Source organism: Cervus canadensis, chromosome 11, assembly GCF_019320065.1.
Source record: "Cervus canadensis isolate Bull #8, Minnesota chromosome 11, ASM1932006v1, whole genome shotgun sequence".
In the NCBI taxonomy this organism is placed as follows: Eukaryota; Metazoa; Chordata; class Mammalia; order Artiodactyla; family Cervidae; genus Cervus; species Cervus canadensis.
Window position 1 is genome coordinate 40,555,921 of NC_057396.1, and position 17,127 is coordinate 40,573,047.

A 17,127-nucleotide genomic window follows, 5' to 3' on the forward strand; every position below is an offset into this window, starting at 1 on the left:
TACCCATTGACATTGTCATTCAAGTGAAAGGCAATGATAAAAAAATATTGTTAAGTATACAAAGCCTCAGGTTTGCCACATAAGTCCTAGATTTAAAACACTTGTAGAAATAATTAAATAGGTCAGAGAAATTCTGTAGATGCTGTAAAAGCTGTGTGTACCAAGAGTCTTTAAATACCTTGGTAAAGTCTGTTGGTGTCCAAAGAAAAAGAGAGAGAAAGACCAAAGAAGAGAAGGACACAGTATATTCATAGTAACCCAGATATAAAATGTGAGATAATATACACATGATAAGCATTGAGAAAGGAGAGAGAACATTGGTACATGAGAGGGAGCTAAACTGGAAGATGTAGACAACAAATTTTCAAAGCAGTAAAGGATTTTTTAAAAAAACATACAGAGTGGGACAAGTTGTAATAAACTTGAATAGTAGAAACAATTTCAAATAAGTTAATGGGTTAGAAGTACCTGTTAAAAGACATAATGTCAGGTTGAATTTTTAAATTTCTAGCTAAGTGCTATTCACAGGAAGCACATTCGAAGCATAAGGGCACAGAAATATTGAAAGAAAAAGAGTGGAAAAAAAACATACTAGGCAAACACTAACCAAAAAAAGCCCGAGTAACTGAATTAATATCAATTAAATATACCTTGCTACAAACAAATCATCATTAGAGATAATGAAGATTACTGTATAATGACAACAGTTCAATCCAAACAAAATTATAAATTTAAACACATGCAACTAATAAGGGAATCTCAAAAATATATATCAAAAATTGACAAAATTCTGTGGAGAAATTGGCAAATTCACCACCATAGTGCGAGATTTTAATGCACTTCTCTCAATTACTAATATGTGAAGCATATGCAAACAGAAGTAAGGATATTTAACAATACAATTAACAAGCTTATTTTGGTGGACACATGCAATTCTGCATCTAACAATTAGAGAATATACATTTTTCTTACCCACACATGGAAGGAACATTTACCAGAATTAATCTAACCAGGAAGCAAGAAAGCCTTAATAAATTTCACAGATTATGTTCTCTAACAATACACAATTAAGTTGAAAGTTAATCAAAATGAGATTAAATACTGCATATATTTGGAAATTAATTCATATGCTTCTAGATAAGTCATGGGTTAAAAAAATAGATCCTAATGAGAAAAAGTTTTTAATTTCTAGAACCGAATGGTAATGAAAACACAGCATATCAAAACCTGTGTATACAGTAAAAATGTGTTTCAGCAGAAATTTATTACTATCACCTAATGTATGTACATTGGGAAGAAGAAAGGCTAAAAGGGAACTACATATCCAACTTAAATTTTTGGGAAAATATCCAAACAGAATATACACAAATAAGTAGTAGGAAAAATAAACCTAAGGGTGAAAAAGAAAGCAAAGGTAGAAAAGAGAAGATCAGTAAGACCAACATTTGATTCTTCGAAAAAACCAACAAACAGATAAACCTTTGGCAAAAATAAGAAAGAAACAAGACAAAAATAAGATTTCACAGGAAAAAAGGAATACAGCTGCAGATAAGGCAAAAATTAAAAGGATAAAGATTAAAAAGATACAGGAATAACACCACCAACTGTTTACTAATAAGTCTAAAAACTTAGGCAGCATATTAATTCTGTATATTCTAGTATAACAAAATTAGACCGCTGGAAAGCAAACCTATGAAAAAGATCCATTTTGTTTATTTATATAGATCTAAAACCTTAAAATATTAGGAAGTTGGATTCAACTGTGCTTATAAATTGGTCATAATCATGTTGGATTTTCCCTAAAATACAGTGATGGTTTAATTTCAGAAAAAAATCTATAAATATAAATTCCTACATTAATATATTAAAGGAGAAAAGATACCATCATTTCAAAGAAAGCACTTGTCTTGTAGTAAGACCCAACATACATTCATAATTTAATTAGGAATGAAAGAAAACATCCTTAACCTGATAAAAGATTACAGCAAATATCATTTTAAATGGGAAATGTGAGAAGCATTTTCTTTAAATAAAGAGCTAGTCAAGGAAATCAGCTTCTAGTAGTTTTTTCAATGCTATTGATCTCTGTCTAAGACAAGGAAAATAGTCATGAGAATCGGAAAGCAGAAATAAAACTTTTATTATTTGTAGTAACATACAAATGACTAGACAAACTCTTATAATAATAAGAGAGCTGAGAAAGATAGCTGAATTTAAGGATGGTACACATCAACAAATAAGAGTGTCAAATCAATACCTTGTACACCTTAAACTTACACAGTGTTGTATACCAACTGTGTCTGTGCTCATTCAGTCATGTCCAACTCTTTGTGACCCATGAGCTGTAGCCCACCAGGCGCCTTTGTCCATGGAATCCTCCAGGCAAGAATACTGGAGCAGGTTGCCGTTTCCTACTCCAGGGAATCTTCCTGACCCAGGGATCAAACCCACATCTCTTGCGCCTCTTGCATTGGCATGAGGATTCTTTACCACTCTGCCACCTGGAAGCCCTGTATACTAATTATAGCTCAGTAAAACTGGGGAAAAGATTGATATTCAAAGTCAATTGCACTTCTTTTCACTAGCAACCAACAATATAAAATGCAAAAAAAAGAAGACATGTAAAACTGTATTCACAAATTTATAATTTCTAGAAATGCAGCATTACATTTGTAAGACCTCTTTGAGGAAAGTTATGAACTTTTATGGGAAAACATTTACTCAAGTATAAATATATACCTTAATTTAGGTCAGGAGACTAAATATCATAAAAATTTATTTCCTCATATTGATGTACATATACAATGCAAATCTAATCAAAATTCCTCTTTTTGCAACCCTGAAATTTATAGTGAAGTATAAAGGGTCAAAAATAGCCAAGGCCTTTTTGAGTATTTTGCTGTAACAGAAATTAAGACTATTTAGTTAGCACAGTGTGATAATGATATAGTAGTAAGCAAATTCACCAGTAGAATAAAACAGAAAGTGTGGAAACGTATCCATACATGTCTGGAACATTTATGACAGTGGTAGTATGATGCATCAGTGGAAAAAAGGAGAGATTATTCAATAACTGGTGTTCAAATAAATGGCTGTCCACATGAAGAAAAAGAAATTGGGTTCCTATCTCATATGGTAGACAAAAGTCAACTTCTAACCAGCCAAGGACTTAAATAATAAAAATTTATATTTAACTTTTAGTGTAAATATAGGTGAAACCCTTTTGGAACTTGGAGTGTGTAGAAAAGGATTTTATAAACAAGATACCAAAGTCATTAACATAAAAGAAATGAGGAATAAACTTGAATTATATTAATCTTCAGAATTTCTATTCATAAAACAGCATTTTAGGGAAAGCTGATAGATTATAGACTAGGAGAAGGCTTTTGTAACCCAAATAACCAAGAAAAGATTAATATCATGAAATCTCAGTGATTCTTACAAATCAATACAAAGTAGACCAACCGCCTAGTAGAAAATGGACAAGCAACTGGACAGGACCAGACACTTTTACAAGTAAGGACCTACAATTAGCTAATGAACATGCAACAAGATGCTCAGTTACATTAATGATCAGGGAAATACAAATCAGGACTTCAGTGAGATAAACTAAAAATTAAAAAGGCTGACAGCAGTAGGTTCTGGAACACATGCAGATAAAGAGTCTCTTTAAATCATTGCTGTTGAGAGTATACTGGTACAACTACTTTGGAAAAAGGGTCTGACATTATCTATTAAAGTTAACCATTCACATACTCTATACCAAGAAATTTAATTTCTAATAATATACCCAAGGAGTTCTACATATGTACCCTTGGAGACATACACGATAAAGTTTGTAGAAGTGTTTATAGGAGCAAAAACCCAGAGTCACCCCAAATTCCCTCTTCCTAGAGAATGAATAAATTGTGGTATAGTCTGACAATGGAATATTTTACAACTGTGAAATGGTTGAGCCACATGTAATAATATCTATGAAGTGATGAAATTTATTTTTGAAGTAATCATGGTTTTGTTAAGATATAATTTACTTACTATAAAATACACAGATTTTAAGAGTTTAGCTGATGAATTTTTATATATGTATACTTTTGTGTAACCACTGCCCAGAACAAAATACAGAACATTTCCACCCCCACCAGAAAGTTCTTTTGTTCCTTTTTCCTAAGTTCATTTTGTGCCACTCACCAGCAATGGTGTGAGAGTTCTAGTTTTGCTCCCCATCCTCTCCAGTGCTTGGTATTGTTAGTATTTTTAATCTAGATACTTTGGTAGATATACAATGGTATCTCATTGTGGTTTTAATCTGTGTTTCCCAAATGACAAATGAAATTGGTCATGTTTTATGTTTATGCTAATTTATTTATTTATGCTAATTGTCCTTTTGAATATCTTCTTTTATGAAATGTCTGTTCGGGTCTTTCTCCCATTTTCTATTTCTTTTTTAAATGTATTGATTTATATAAGTTTGTTACATATTTTAGATGTAAGCCTTTGTCACATACACACACAAATATATGTACAGTAACAAGCATTATAAGAAGGTGACTTAAGAAAAGAACATGAGAAGAATTACTGCATATCCTTGCTCAAGCAGGTGTCCTATGAAAAAGGAGAGATCATTAGAAATTGAGGGTCTTGAAACTGATCCCCTGCAAACTATCCCTGCCCCCACAGGCCATATGAAGTCTTCTTATACAGGCAGGTACACACTACCTACTCCAGTCTGAAGAATGTTGGTTTGGAATATATTGAGTCTGTTTTCATTTTTCTAGCTTTATTGAGATATAATTGATATATAGCATTATATAAATTTAAGATGTACAATGATTTTATATATATATTATGAAATGATAATCACAATTAGTTAATACATCCATCACCGGTATAGATTAATGTTTTTATTGTGATAAAAACTTTAAAGATCTATCCTCTTAGCAGCTTTCAAGTATACATTACAATATTGAAGGCTCAGCAACACCTCTAGCTAGAAATTCTTGGCAGACAATTGGAAATGCAATTTTGGTATAAGGGTAAATTACTCAACTTCTCAGGCAGTTTCCTCTTAAAGAACAGGAGAATCAACACCAACCTTGCCTGTTTTCATTATTTGTTCTACTTGTGAAAACAAAATCACTGAGGTGACTGTTAGGAAAAACTTTTAAGTGGTGCACTTGCTTACTTTAGTGATCCATTATTACCTTTCTCCACTGCTGCCTTGGACTCACTGAGACCCATTAGGACATGTTTAGTGATTTTATTGGGTGCCGTCTGTCCTATGATTTATGCTATTTCTTTTCCTATATAATTTATATTAATTGTTAGTCATATAATAGTGGCCATTACCCTCGGTAAATGATTTAAATGGTAAACAAAGCAGGAAAAATAACTTCCTCCCTCTATTCCCTCATTCCCTCTTATTAAAGATAACCATTGTTAAATCTCTTATGTCTTCTTTTAAATACATTCTGTATATTTTTTTGTATCTACTTTTCACAAATGGATTTATATTACGCAAACTTTTCTTTTTCATCAAATGTATTTTGGAACGATTTCCTTATTTTTTAAAAGCAGCATTGTATCCAAGACCATGGATACGCTATTATTTTTCCCTTCTGAATATGAAATATTTAAACTGTTTCAGGACTTTTCTATTACAAACAGTGGTGCAACAAATGTTCTTGTAAATATATGTTTGTATACTGTGTCAGCATATAGGATAAATTCTTAAAAGTTGAACTACTGGTCTGTGAGAGTATGCTTTACACATTTTGATGGTTTATTACTGACTAATCCTTGCATAAAAGGCAAGTAAATGAGAAACCTGTTTCCCCACACCCTCACCAAGAGAATCATCAAACTTAAATTTATGTCCATCTATTAGGTATAAATTGGTAACTCATTGAGCATCCTTTTATGTGCTTTTTTTATAAAGTGACTATTACATTTTCCTGGTGGTAAAGAATCTGCCTGAGATGTGGGAGGACCTGGGCTCAATCCCTGGGTCGGGAAGATCTGGAGAAGGGAATGCCAGTCTACTCCAGCATTCTTGCCTGGAGACTCCCATGGACAGAGGAGCCTCGCAGCTTACAGTGCATAGGGTTGCAAGGAGTCAGACACGACTGAGCCGCTAAGCAGCAGCAGCATCCATTTTCCTGTTGAAAACATTTTATCCCTCAAAACATTACAAAGTAAAGTGCTCTAGCTATTTATGAAAAGTAGAAAATAAAGACTCTGAAGTCCCAGAATGTTTCCTTTTAGCTTAGCTTATTTTATGTTTTAAACCATCTTATCCCAACTCATACATATTATTCATTCATTTAAAAATACTTATTAAATAGTTATTATTTACAAAATACTGATAGGCTCTATCCTTGAAAAGGCAAATTTTGTTAGATGATGATGTATGCTTGGGTCTGTATTTGTAGGACCTGCCTACTCAGGTATTAAGTCCAAGTGTTGGTATTTGACCAAACTTCTCCTCTGAGTGTTCAGCTTTCTAGCTTTTCAAAATAAAGTAATCTCAAGCTGTTAGTTAAACAAGTAGAAATTTGTTAACCAAAAGGTTGGCTTTCTACTTATGAGAGCCTCAGATTATCAGTCTGTTACTGCTGCGTTCTTGCCATTCGCTGTTTCATGGTTGATGAGTTCGGGGCGTGACTCCCTGAACACAGCCAATAAAGGGAGTTCAGAAGTTACTGTTCTGATGGTGAGGTATCTCCACAATCTGCAGTGTCTACCCTAAAATTATACCAATTTTTGTTTGGTTGATTCATGTATAATTTCTCTTGAGCCTAGAAGGCTCATAACACGCAGCCTGGGCCATTTATTCATCTGATCAGTGCAACTATTTGATGCAATTTCTCCTTCAACTGCTAGCAGGCAGGAAGCAGGGAGTCTAGTAAGTTATTGGATGGGCTTTAGACAAGAGGGAAAGTGTGGAGTCCATACCACTGTTTGTGCCCTGTTTGATATCACAAGAAAATATAGGAAGCAAGTAGTTAAAATTTTATAAATTATAGAGTGTTTTTGAGGGGATAATGTTCCTGTTCTGGATCTTTTGCTCTTCTCCCAGTCTCTTTGAAATAAGAAATAGGATCATTTATTTGAATACAAAGGTGCTCTACTTTAGACTTGTAGCGTGTCAGTCACCAAGCTCTTGGGGGGGTGTGTGTGTGTGTATGTGTGTGTCTATGTAAATCAAGCATCTGAAAGATTGCTAGAAATGCAGGTTCAAGATAGTACAGGTAGTTCTTGCTTTGCATAGTAGTGCAGAACCATAAAAATAGTGTATATTGAAGCTGTGAAAAATGATTTTAATAATCAATGGAAAAATTATGATCTATGTCCTTTAAACTTTTTGTTAAATGTTATAAAACTCCCTAACTGTTAATTGGAGAAGGCAATGGCACCCCACTCCAGTACTCTTGCCTGGAAAATCCCATGGACGGAGGAGCCTGGTAGGCTTCAGTCCATGGGGTTGCTAAGAGTCAGACACGACTAAGCGACTTCACTTTCACTTTTCACTTTGATGCATTGGAGAAGGAAATGGCAGCCCACTCCAGTGTTCTTGCCTGGAGAATCCCAGGGACGGGGGAGCCTGGTGGGCTGCCGTCTATGGGGTCGTACAGAGTCGGACATGACTGAAGTGACTTAGCAGCAGCAGCAACTGTTAATTATAAATAAATATAGGGAATGAGACAAAAGTGAAGCTATTTTTTTTGCACTGTAATTTAAAACATTAGAAATATTGAGAATTAAAGTATCTTATTTTTTGGTTAAAAACTTATCAAGATTAGTTTAAAGAATGCTTACCTTCTTATAATACAGAGGGAAATATCTTTTTTATGCCTTGGCAAATTGTCACAGTGTTTTACAAGCTTGGATTAACTTGTAACATGGTATTCTTTGTCCTTCCAATGTCATGAAATATCTCTGAAAATTCTTTAAATTTGTTTTTTTTTGTGGGCACCATATTCTCTGAAGTATCTTCATCCTTCCTCATTTGCCTTACTAAGTTCCTTTGGTTGCACATCTGGATTCTTTCAGTGACAGTGTCAACATTCTCATGGTCAGCTATTTCTTCTGTTACCCATTTACGTTTGATTCAGATTTTACTTCCAGTATTATCACTTTAGTTTCTTTGTTGCAATTTCATCTTTGTTGGCAAATTACCTGGGAGACAAGGAAGCAACACAGCTGCACACATTGCTGTCTGTGTGTGAACTGAGTGGCAGATGGATGGTGTCCAGTCACCAACAGACATGACTGGTCACTGACAATGATGCATATCTGCAATTTACATGGTGATTGTGTATTGAAGAGCTCGCAGTGAAGTTTGAACTTTATGCAATGATAGTTAATGTACCATAGTGACTAAAATTTGAACAGTGTTGCTGGGTGACTGATACTATTTAACAAATTCATGATGACTGAAATTCATGCATATCAGGGCTGTGCGAAGCCAATACTGCCTAAATAAATTGGCTATCACATGGTACTGATTGCATATGATTTCTGTAGTAATTACAGTTTTGTTGGGTATGCTGATTGTACAGTGAGCTCATTCTTTTGCACTTTTTGGAGGTGACTCACAGAATGTAAATTTTAATCTTCTATCTACCTATATCAGGACAGGCCAGATTATGCTGTGGTAACAAACAACTCCCAAATCTCAGTGTTCTTGACGCCTTCCATGGCACATTGGCTTGAAGGAGGGAAGCAAGTTCCGTTTCACTTTGTCTTCACTCAGGTACCCAGGCTGTGCTTCTGTTGTGACTAATGCAGGTATTGAGAACATGTGAACCACAAGCTTTCAAAGTTTCTATCTAGAAGTGATACACACTATTTCAAATCACATTTTCACTGGTCAAAACAAGTCATATGGTCATGTCCCAAAAGAAGTAGAGAGGCAAGATTCTAGTATGTGCCTTGAAGACAGGAATGTTGGGTAAGCACCATCAATAACTTCTGTGGATCCAGAGAGTTAACTTGTGGAGAGTTTATCAGGGAAGGGCAGTTGAGGACTAGGATTACAGACCTAGATGTGTCAGATTATCTCTGTTTTCTAATGAGAGATTGAAGTTCAAGGCAAAGTTGTGTGTACTGGTATTCTAGGAGCCTGGACACTGTGATTAGTGTTCAAGGTTGCAATGAAGCCAGGAAGTTATACTAGAGGCCAGATGAATCATTGGTAAAGCAGGGCTGTTGACAGAACCTTGGAGATCAGAAATCATTCAGATGAGAGCTCCGAGACTATCTACTGTTCTAAACAATTTCAATTCCTTTTTGGCCTCTGAGTCTTCATCTGTGCTTCATTTAAGTTGATGACATCTTTGGAAGTTCTGGGATACTTAACAGAGAACTTAAGCCTCGAAAGAAGTGTAGGCTAGGGGTTGGCAGAAGGCATGGTAAGGGTATTCTGGGAGTAAATGGGTAGAGGCTGCAGAAATGCAACCAAAAGTAGGATGCTGTGAAAGTGGTAAGAATATAGATCTTCTTTAAAAAGGATAACGTTGAAGAACTGCAGGGAGTGAATTACATAATGATCGTCATTTAGTTACTACTATTCCATGCTTTGTATTTGTCTGTGTCTTTAACCCGGAATTTATTAAGCTGTGCAAATCCTCCACAGTGTACTCAGATGGCTGCCGTTAAAGTGCCTGGCTGTTTACTACTCTGTATCCCTGTTGCTTAATGCTTCAATCCATTCACATGTCAAATTAATTTAGAATCACTCCATAGTTGTGCTCATGCCTAAACTTCCTGTTTTTAATCTAAATGTGATCCAAACTTCTTGTCCAGACTTTCTCTACTAGTCTGCATTAGGAGCAAAAATATTTAAGGTATATCTAATCTAGCAGGAGCCCTGTGAGACTGCATTCATGCATTTCCTTGCATTAGATGGAATATTTTATTTGAGAAAAATATAGCTAATATTAAGTGGTTAATTTTCGTATGAGCTACTCACATCTGGAATTAAACAGTGCATAGAATACATTATAATCAAATGATCACATTATATCAAAATCTTCCAGTCAACTAAGAGCTTTCAAGTCAAACATCTTTATTCTTGGATACAATACCAGACTAATCAGCTGAACTTAGATTTTTTACCTAGACATTTTGAAGTTATGTAGACTTACCCATAGGGCTTCCCTGGTAACTCAGAGGGTAAAGAATCTGCCTGCAGTGCAGGAGACCCAGGTTCAATCCCTGCGTAGGGAAGATCCCCTAGAGAAGGGAATGGCAACCCATTCCAGTATTCTGGCCTGGAGAGTTCCATGGTCAGAGGAGTCTGGTGGGCTACAGTCTATGGGGTCGCAGAGTCGGACATGACTGAGCAACTAACACACACGTACACACAGGCTTACGCTTAGTGTTGGACCCAGTAGACTTTGGACAACTTCTTTCATTCTTTCAGTTTCTCTATTAATTTTCTAAGAACAGAGCTGTAAGGGGGTCTTTGTATTCCAAGGACTTGCCCTATCTAGTGGTCTTTTGCACAAGCATGCTGTATTATTCTTTTTTTTTCCATTTATTTTTATTAGTTGGAGGCTAATTACTTTACAATATTGTAGTGGTTTTTGCCATACATTGACATGAATCAGCCACGGATTTACATGTGTTCGCCATCCCGATTCCCCCTCCCGCTTCCCACTCCATCCCATCCCGCTGTGTCTTCCCAGTGCACCAGCCCTGAGCACTTGTCTCATGCATCCAACCTGGGCTGGTGATCTGTTTCACCCTTGATAGTATACTTGTTTCAATGCTATTCTCTCTGAACATCCCACCCTCGCCTTCTCCCACAGAGTCCAGAAGTCTGTTCTATACGTCTGTGTCTCTTTTTCTGTTTTGCATATAGGGTTATCGTTACCATCTTTTTAAATTCCATATATGTGCATTAGTATACTGTATTGGTCTTTATCTTTCTGACTTACTTCACTCTGTATAATGGGCTCCAGTTTCATCCATCTCATTAGAACTGATTCAAATGAATTCTTTTTAATGGCCGAGTAATATTCCATAATGTATATGTACCATAGCTTCCTTATCCATTCATCTGCTGATGGGCATCTAGGTTGCTTCCATGTCCTGGCTATTGTAAACAGTACTGCGATGAACTGTATTATTCTTTTAAAACTGAATATTCTCCCACCCCTAAATTTTGGTATATTGTAAAAAGTATTAGTGAAGAGGTCTGAGACATGTCAGCTCAAGGAGTATTCTCAAAAGGGCATCAGAAGTTTTGCTATTTATTCAACATTATAATTTTTCCATGTGACTTAATGAATTTGTGAGATTATATTACTAAAATATGTAAGAGTCTTCAATTTTTTAACTGTTTATAACCAAAAATTCATCATTTATATTAGGGCAATACACTTTCTTCAGCGAGACCAACCAATGTGTTAGAAATGATGAAGGAATGGAAAAATAACCCAGAAAGTGATGAGGAAAGCACAACAGACCAAAGAGACAGCGGGTCTGGTCAAGAGGATTTGAAAGTGTACCAAGCCAGCAGAAATGTCCATAATGTCAGTAACTCTTCAGATGAAGAGGAAGGAAAACAGGTAGGAAGAACCAACAAAACAAGTAGGAAAAACAATTGTTTCATTTCTCCAAACTGTAAAATACCTTCACAACACTTGGAACATTTTTGCAACTCTTTTTTATTGTTGGATTGTAATGGTTTGTAACAAAAGAGGCTTGCATGATAAAGAAAGTAAAGCTTGAAACTAGCATGATTTAGTGATGTGGGCTAGATGCTTATTTTAAGATCCGTGATTATATAGGGGAGGGGTCTGCAAACTTTTCCTGTAACAAATAGTGAATATTTTAGGCCATAATAGTCTCTGTCACAACTTCTCAACGCTGATGTTATAGCATGAACACAGGGATAGACAACAACTGAATATTCCAGCGAAACTTTACAGAGACAGGTGGTGTGCTAGATTTGGCTAATGGGTCACAATGAATAATGTATGTATTTTACCAGGCTATACAATTTGGAATGGGTTTATGTATTACTTCAAAAATTACTATTACATTAGTTAGTCATTTCCAATTTTATGATACCTAAAATTGTTTGTATAGGCTTATTATCTTACTTTATTAGATATAGTTTTATTCTTTTTGGTGAATAAAATTTAGTAACATTTGGTTAATTCTAGATTGCATTCTGCTAATTCAATATCTTGACAATTTACCCAAATCCTCTTTTCTTTTGTTTCTGTAATTGAGGAAAAACTTTCTGTATGTTTGTTCTCATTCTTGTCTTGAAGTCTAATCAGCATATTTGAGCTCTTCTTTAATGATGGAACATCTTGCCATCAGGGGCCAGATTTACCTCTGGGCACCCCAGACTTCTTATGAGGAGTTGCTGCTTTTCAGTTCTCTGAGACCTAGAGACGGCAGAGTGGAGAGAGGGACTGGAGGGTAAATCCTGATCCACAGTCAGGAAGGTACAGCCTGGCTGCCTGTACCTGCCCTGCCACGAATTCTGTCAGAAAGTTGAGGAAAGAGACCCAGTAGAGTGATCTGGTTGATTTTTATTTACTCATTGGGAACTTCTTCATCTAGTTGATAGCAAATGTCTAGATAATAGGCTTAACATTTAATTACTTAGACATTTTGAAATAGCTATATTTTTATGTAATGTAAACATAAGGTTATTGAATCCCTTTCACCTTCTCCAGTCTGTCAACAACTCCTGCAGTGCTCAGCAGCTGTGTGTATTTGGTATTCTTGTTAAAAATAGCATCCTAAAAACCCATGTTTGCATTTCCTCGTTGAACATAGTTTGAAAAATTTCTTGTTAGCTGACTTAGAATTTTATACACACATACATGCGCACACACACATACATAAACATACTCACACATATATACATACACACATACACTCACACACTCTCATACACATACATTACGTATTACATACATGCATCAACAATAATATACTCACACACGGTAGTGATGTTTTAGTTGCTAAGTCATGTCTGACTCTTGTAACCCCATGGATTGTAGCCCACCAGGCTCCTTTGTCCATGGGATATCCCAACCAAGATTACTGGAGTGGGTTGCCATTTCCTTCTCCAGAGGATCTTCCTGACCCAGGGATCAAACCCAGGTCTCTTGCAGGCAGTCTCGTGTATCGCAGACGGATTCTTTACCAACTGAGCCACCAGGGAAGCTTGTATATGTGTATATATCTACATATATGCATATATACAAGTATATTTATATATGTATATACTCATATATATACAAACACAAATCCATGCATACACACATTACCTTTTGTAGTCTTGGATTATATCTATGTTCACTGATCTGAACATAAAATTTCCTTGTAAACCAAATGTTTGGTCGTCTTCCATCTCCTTTCTCATTGCTCTGTCACGTCTCTGCTCTCCTCCTACGCTCTCTTTGAGTCAGAGTAGAGGGATAACACTTGCCGTGATGTTCTCAGTGTGGTGTTCTCAGCTACTTCCAATTAGGGAACAGAAGGATTGAAATTTGAGGTGCTTATGGATGCTAGAACTAGACTCAGTGGATTGAAAATTTAAGAATATACATTTCTACTTAGCAACAAGAACTTTTCCACAATCAGAGCTCACCTGCAGTAGCACAGGCAGGACTGTGGATAGTAAATCTCACCTTTCAGCCATTGAAAGCATTCATACAAACTCTGGAAAACTACTTGTTATAAATGCTGTGCCAGGAATTTCTACATAATGGGTAGGCGTTTGCCCTGGATGTCCTTTAAGGACTTTCCTGTGCTTAGGTTTTGGCTGTGACATCTTGGGAGGAATACCTTACCTTATTTGGGAGTTTTTTTGAAGAGTGTTACCCCTTAAAAGAAAGTCTTCTCTTGTATATTAAGCTTTTTCATGGATTTTTATGAATAAATATGCACTTTGTTAATTACTTTGAAGTTGAGTTTAAGAAATTACTTCTTTTTTTCCCCCCAAATCTTCATTAACAGCAAATAGTAGAGTATAAGATCTAAAGTGATAACTGAAAATAGGATTGGCCGTTTAGTCTTGAGTCCGCGCAGGATTCATATAGTAACTAGTATCCTTAAGAGTGAAACTTTAATTTTATTAAAAATCATTCTAATAATACTGAAATATTTCCCATGGGAAAAATTCATTTGTTAAAATTAGATTATATGGATAATTTGATATGATAAATATTTACACTTACTATAAAGAGATGTATATGATTCTTTTTCCATTAAAATTTTTGAAGTTTGGCTTTACTGTAAATGCAGGTTGCCACAGATCCTGCTTTCCATAGTATCACTGTTCTCTCTTCTGGAGAATCTGATAAATCCATTTAGAGCTCCTGATTTTGTAATTCTCACACTTTTTAGATAAGTGGCAAAGTGCTTGGAAAACTAGCAGAATAAATGAGGAATTATTTAAAAACAAAAACAAAACACTTGAACTAAGCACCTTCCTCTTTCTCTGGGTAACTCTTCCTTATTTCCAAATGCCCTGGGCATTATGGAAAAATACAGTGTGTATCTCCTGATTGTTCATGTTTGGCTGAAGATATTATACTTCACCATTTCAACCTTATTTTCAAACAGTTGGCATTTGGCAATGTCCATTTTTTAAATTTTCATTTTCAACCTTTAGTTTGTTTTTGGTAGGTGTATTTTTTTGAAGATAGAACTGTTCTCTCATATATCTTGTATTTTACAGCCTGAGTACATCTAGAAAGTATTTTGTGTTATTGGGAACCCTCTAAATTCCCCACAGTGGGTTCTTAATCTGCTCTATCAGGCAGACCCAGAGTTTAACTCCTATAGCAGCATTGACTCATCTTCAGACGAGACACTTGGCAGACTATTGCTTGTTGTAAGAACATGCCTTTTCGCGTTCAGTCCTTAGTGATTTCTGATAAGCAGTACACTACTTTCATTGTTCATTAAGCTCAAAAAACAATCAAAGAGAAATGAAGGCCTGTAATTAAAATGCACAGCCCCATAACCATAGAGGGAGGGACTAGCAACTCTGCATGTAGCAAAAGTATATTTGCATTATAGAATTCTCCCTTAATAAAGAAGAAACTTCTTAGCTGTTAATTTGTTTACTGAACACAGTCTTGAATATACTTATTTAGTGAAAATGGAAAATTTTTGTGATCATTTTTCTTGACTGAAAACATGGACTTTATAGAATCAAGGAAATGGTACGTGTATCAGATTTTTTTATCCAGTCTAGAAAATAGAAAGGCAAGGTGTCTTAGCAACTTTGAAAGGTTATTTTGAGCAATGCAATGTGTTCATTATCAGTTCTTAAAAGACAAAGAATATTTGAATTTAAATAAGATTGAAATTAAACAGTTGAACTTTGTGGTATATTGACCTGTTGCTCTGAAGAAAAAGTCAAGTTTTCTTAGTATTTTAGTACTGTAGGATAAAAATTTCTGTTCTTACAAATTAAATCTTAGTTCCCTGAACCCCTGTGAATCATGTGCAGATTTTGTGGTTCTTCCATGTTTTGGGCACACTTTTATATTCCATTACAGAAGCACTGTAATCTGGCATGTGTGCCAAAGCATTCCATTTACAGTGTCCTACTGGTTAAAAGCACAGATTCTAGATCTGGGCTGCCTCAATTCAAATCCTGGCTTCACCACTTACAAGCTTTAGGACCTTGGGCAAGTCTCTTGGCCTCTGTTTCCTCATATCTAACATGGGAATAATAATGATGTCAACCAAGGGATAAATGAAATCATGCATATAATACTCTTGACATATGGTAAGCATGCATTAATGTTAGCTATTATTAATTTTATTATTATTTTGCTAAAAACCATGATGGCTTCCATGTGGCTCAGATGGTAAAGAATCTGCCTGCAATGTGGGAGACCTAGGTTCGATCCTGGATTGGGAAGAGGCCCTGGAGAAGAGAATGGCAACCCAATCCAATATTCTTGCCTGGAGAATCCCATGGACTGACGGGCTGCAATCCATGGGGTCTTAAAGAGCCAGACATGACTGAGAGACTGACACTCTCACTTCAAAGAGCTTGCTTAGAATATTGCTAAAATTGCATGTTCTTTCTTGTCTGCTTTAAGGCTCCTTTGGGCAGAGGTGTGGGCCTAAACTAATGAACAAACTAAGAAATATCATTTTCAAAGGTGATCAGGTGATGCTTCCAGCCTCACCTGCCCTCTCAGTTTGGCAAGATCCCTAAGGCACTGTGGTAGGTTGGATTGTTTTTCCCAATTATTTAAAACCTCTCTGTAAGGAATATGTACATTCCTACCTGTTTCTCCCTATTAGAGTAGATGGATATTTTCTCATCTCACTAATGTTGGTCTTAGCTATATTATTGACTTTAGCAAACAGAATGTTGAGGTGTGCTATAAGCAGAGACCATAAAAGTGTTTGCATGATTTAGCTTGCTCTCTTGTATTTTGGCCACCTGCCATGAGAAGAACATGACTATAGAAGCCACAGTTCTTGGGATTATGAAGGTCTGTGGAACAGACTTGGAACCCAATACAAAACCTGAAGTCCAGCCTAGCACCTCCAAATGAAAATTAATGTTCATTGTTTTAACATACTGAGACTTTTCTAGTTCTTTGTTATGTAGTTGTATAGAAAAGAGTTAACACAGCAAGCCTAAGCTGCTATCTTTGAAAAGGCCTGTTTTCAAGGTTAGCCCTTGGCTAGCTTTTGGGAACTTAGATTTTGGGACAGCTACTATTAACTGATAAGAATGATTAATTGTGCCTAAACCTTACCAACAATACAGTTAATGCTGACCACCTGCTTTCCCTCTGGAAGTCTGGGATTTTGGTAGGTGCTAGGCAGAGAATGCCCCCATGGTCAGCTACCAATAAAAACGCTGGGTGTTGAGTCTCTCTGAGCTTCCCTGGTTGGCAGCCTTTCACATGTGTTGTCACAACTTGTTGCTGGGGTAATTAAGTGCATCCTGTGTGACTCCTGGGAGAGGACTCTTAGAAGCTTGAACATAGTTTCCACTGGACTTCTCCTCAATGGTCTTTTTACTTCCTAATAGTGCTCCGCATCCTCTCACTATAATAAATCATAGCAATGAGTACAGCTCTATGCTGATTTCTGTGAGTCTTCATAGTGAATCAT

General features: G+C 36.0%; 1 protein-coding gene across 6 annotated transcripts in view; it reads left to right on the top strand.

The window, feature by feature from the left end:
* Positions 1-17,127, top strand: part of STK33 (serine/threonine kinase 33) — a 186,966-nt gene that overhangs the window by 155,394 nt on the left and 14,445 nt on the right. For all 6 annotated transcript variants that reach the window (XM_043482774.1, XM_043482770.1, XM_043482773.1 and 3 more), the window contains one exon: positions 11,376-11,573. In XM_043482774.1, coding sequence (XP_043338709.1) covers positions 11,376-11,573 — 198 coding nt within the window. The remainder of the gene's footprint in view (positions 1-11,375; positions 11,574-17,127) is intronic.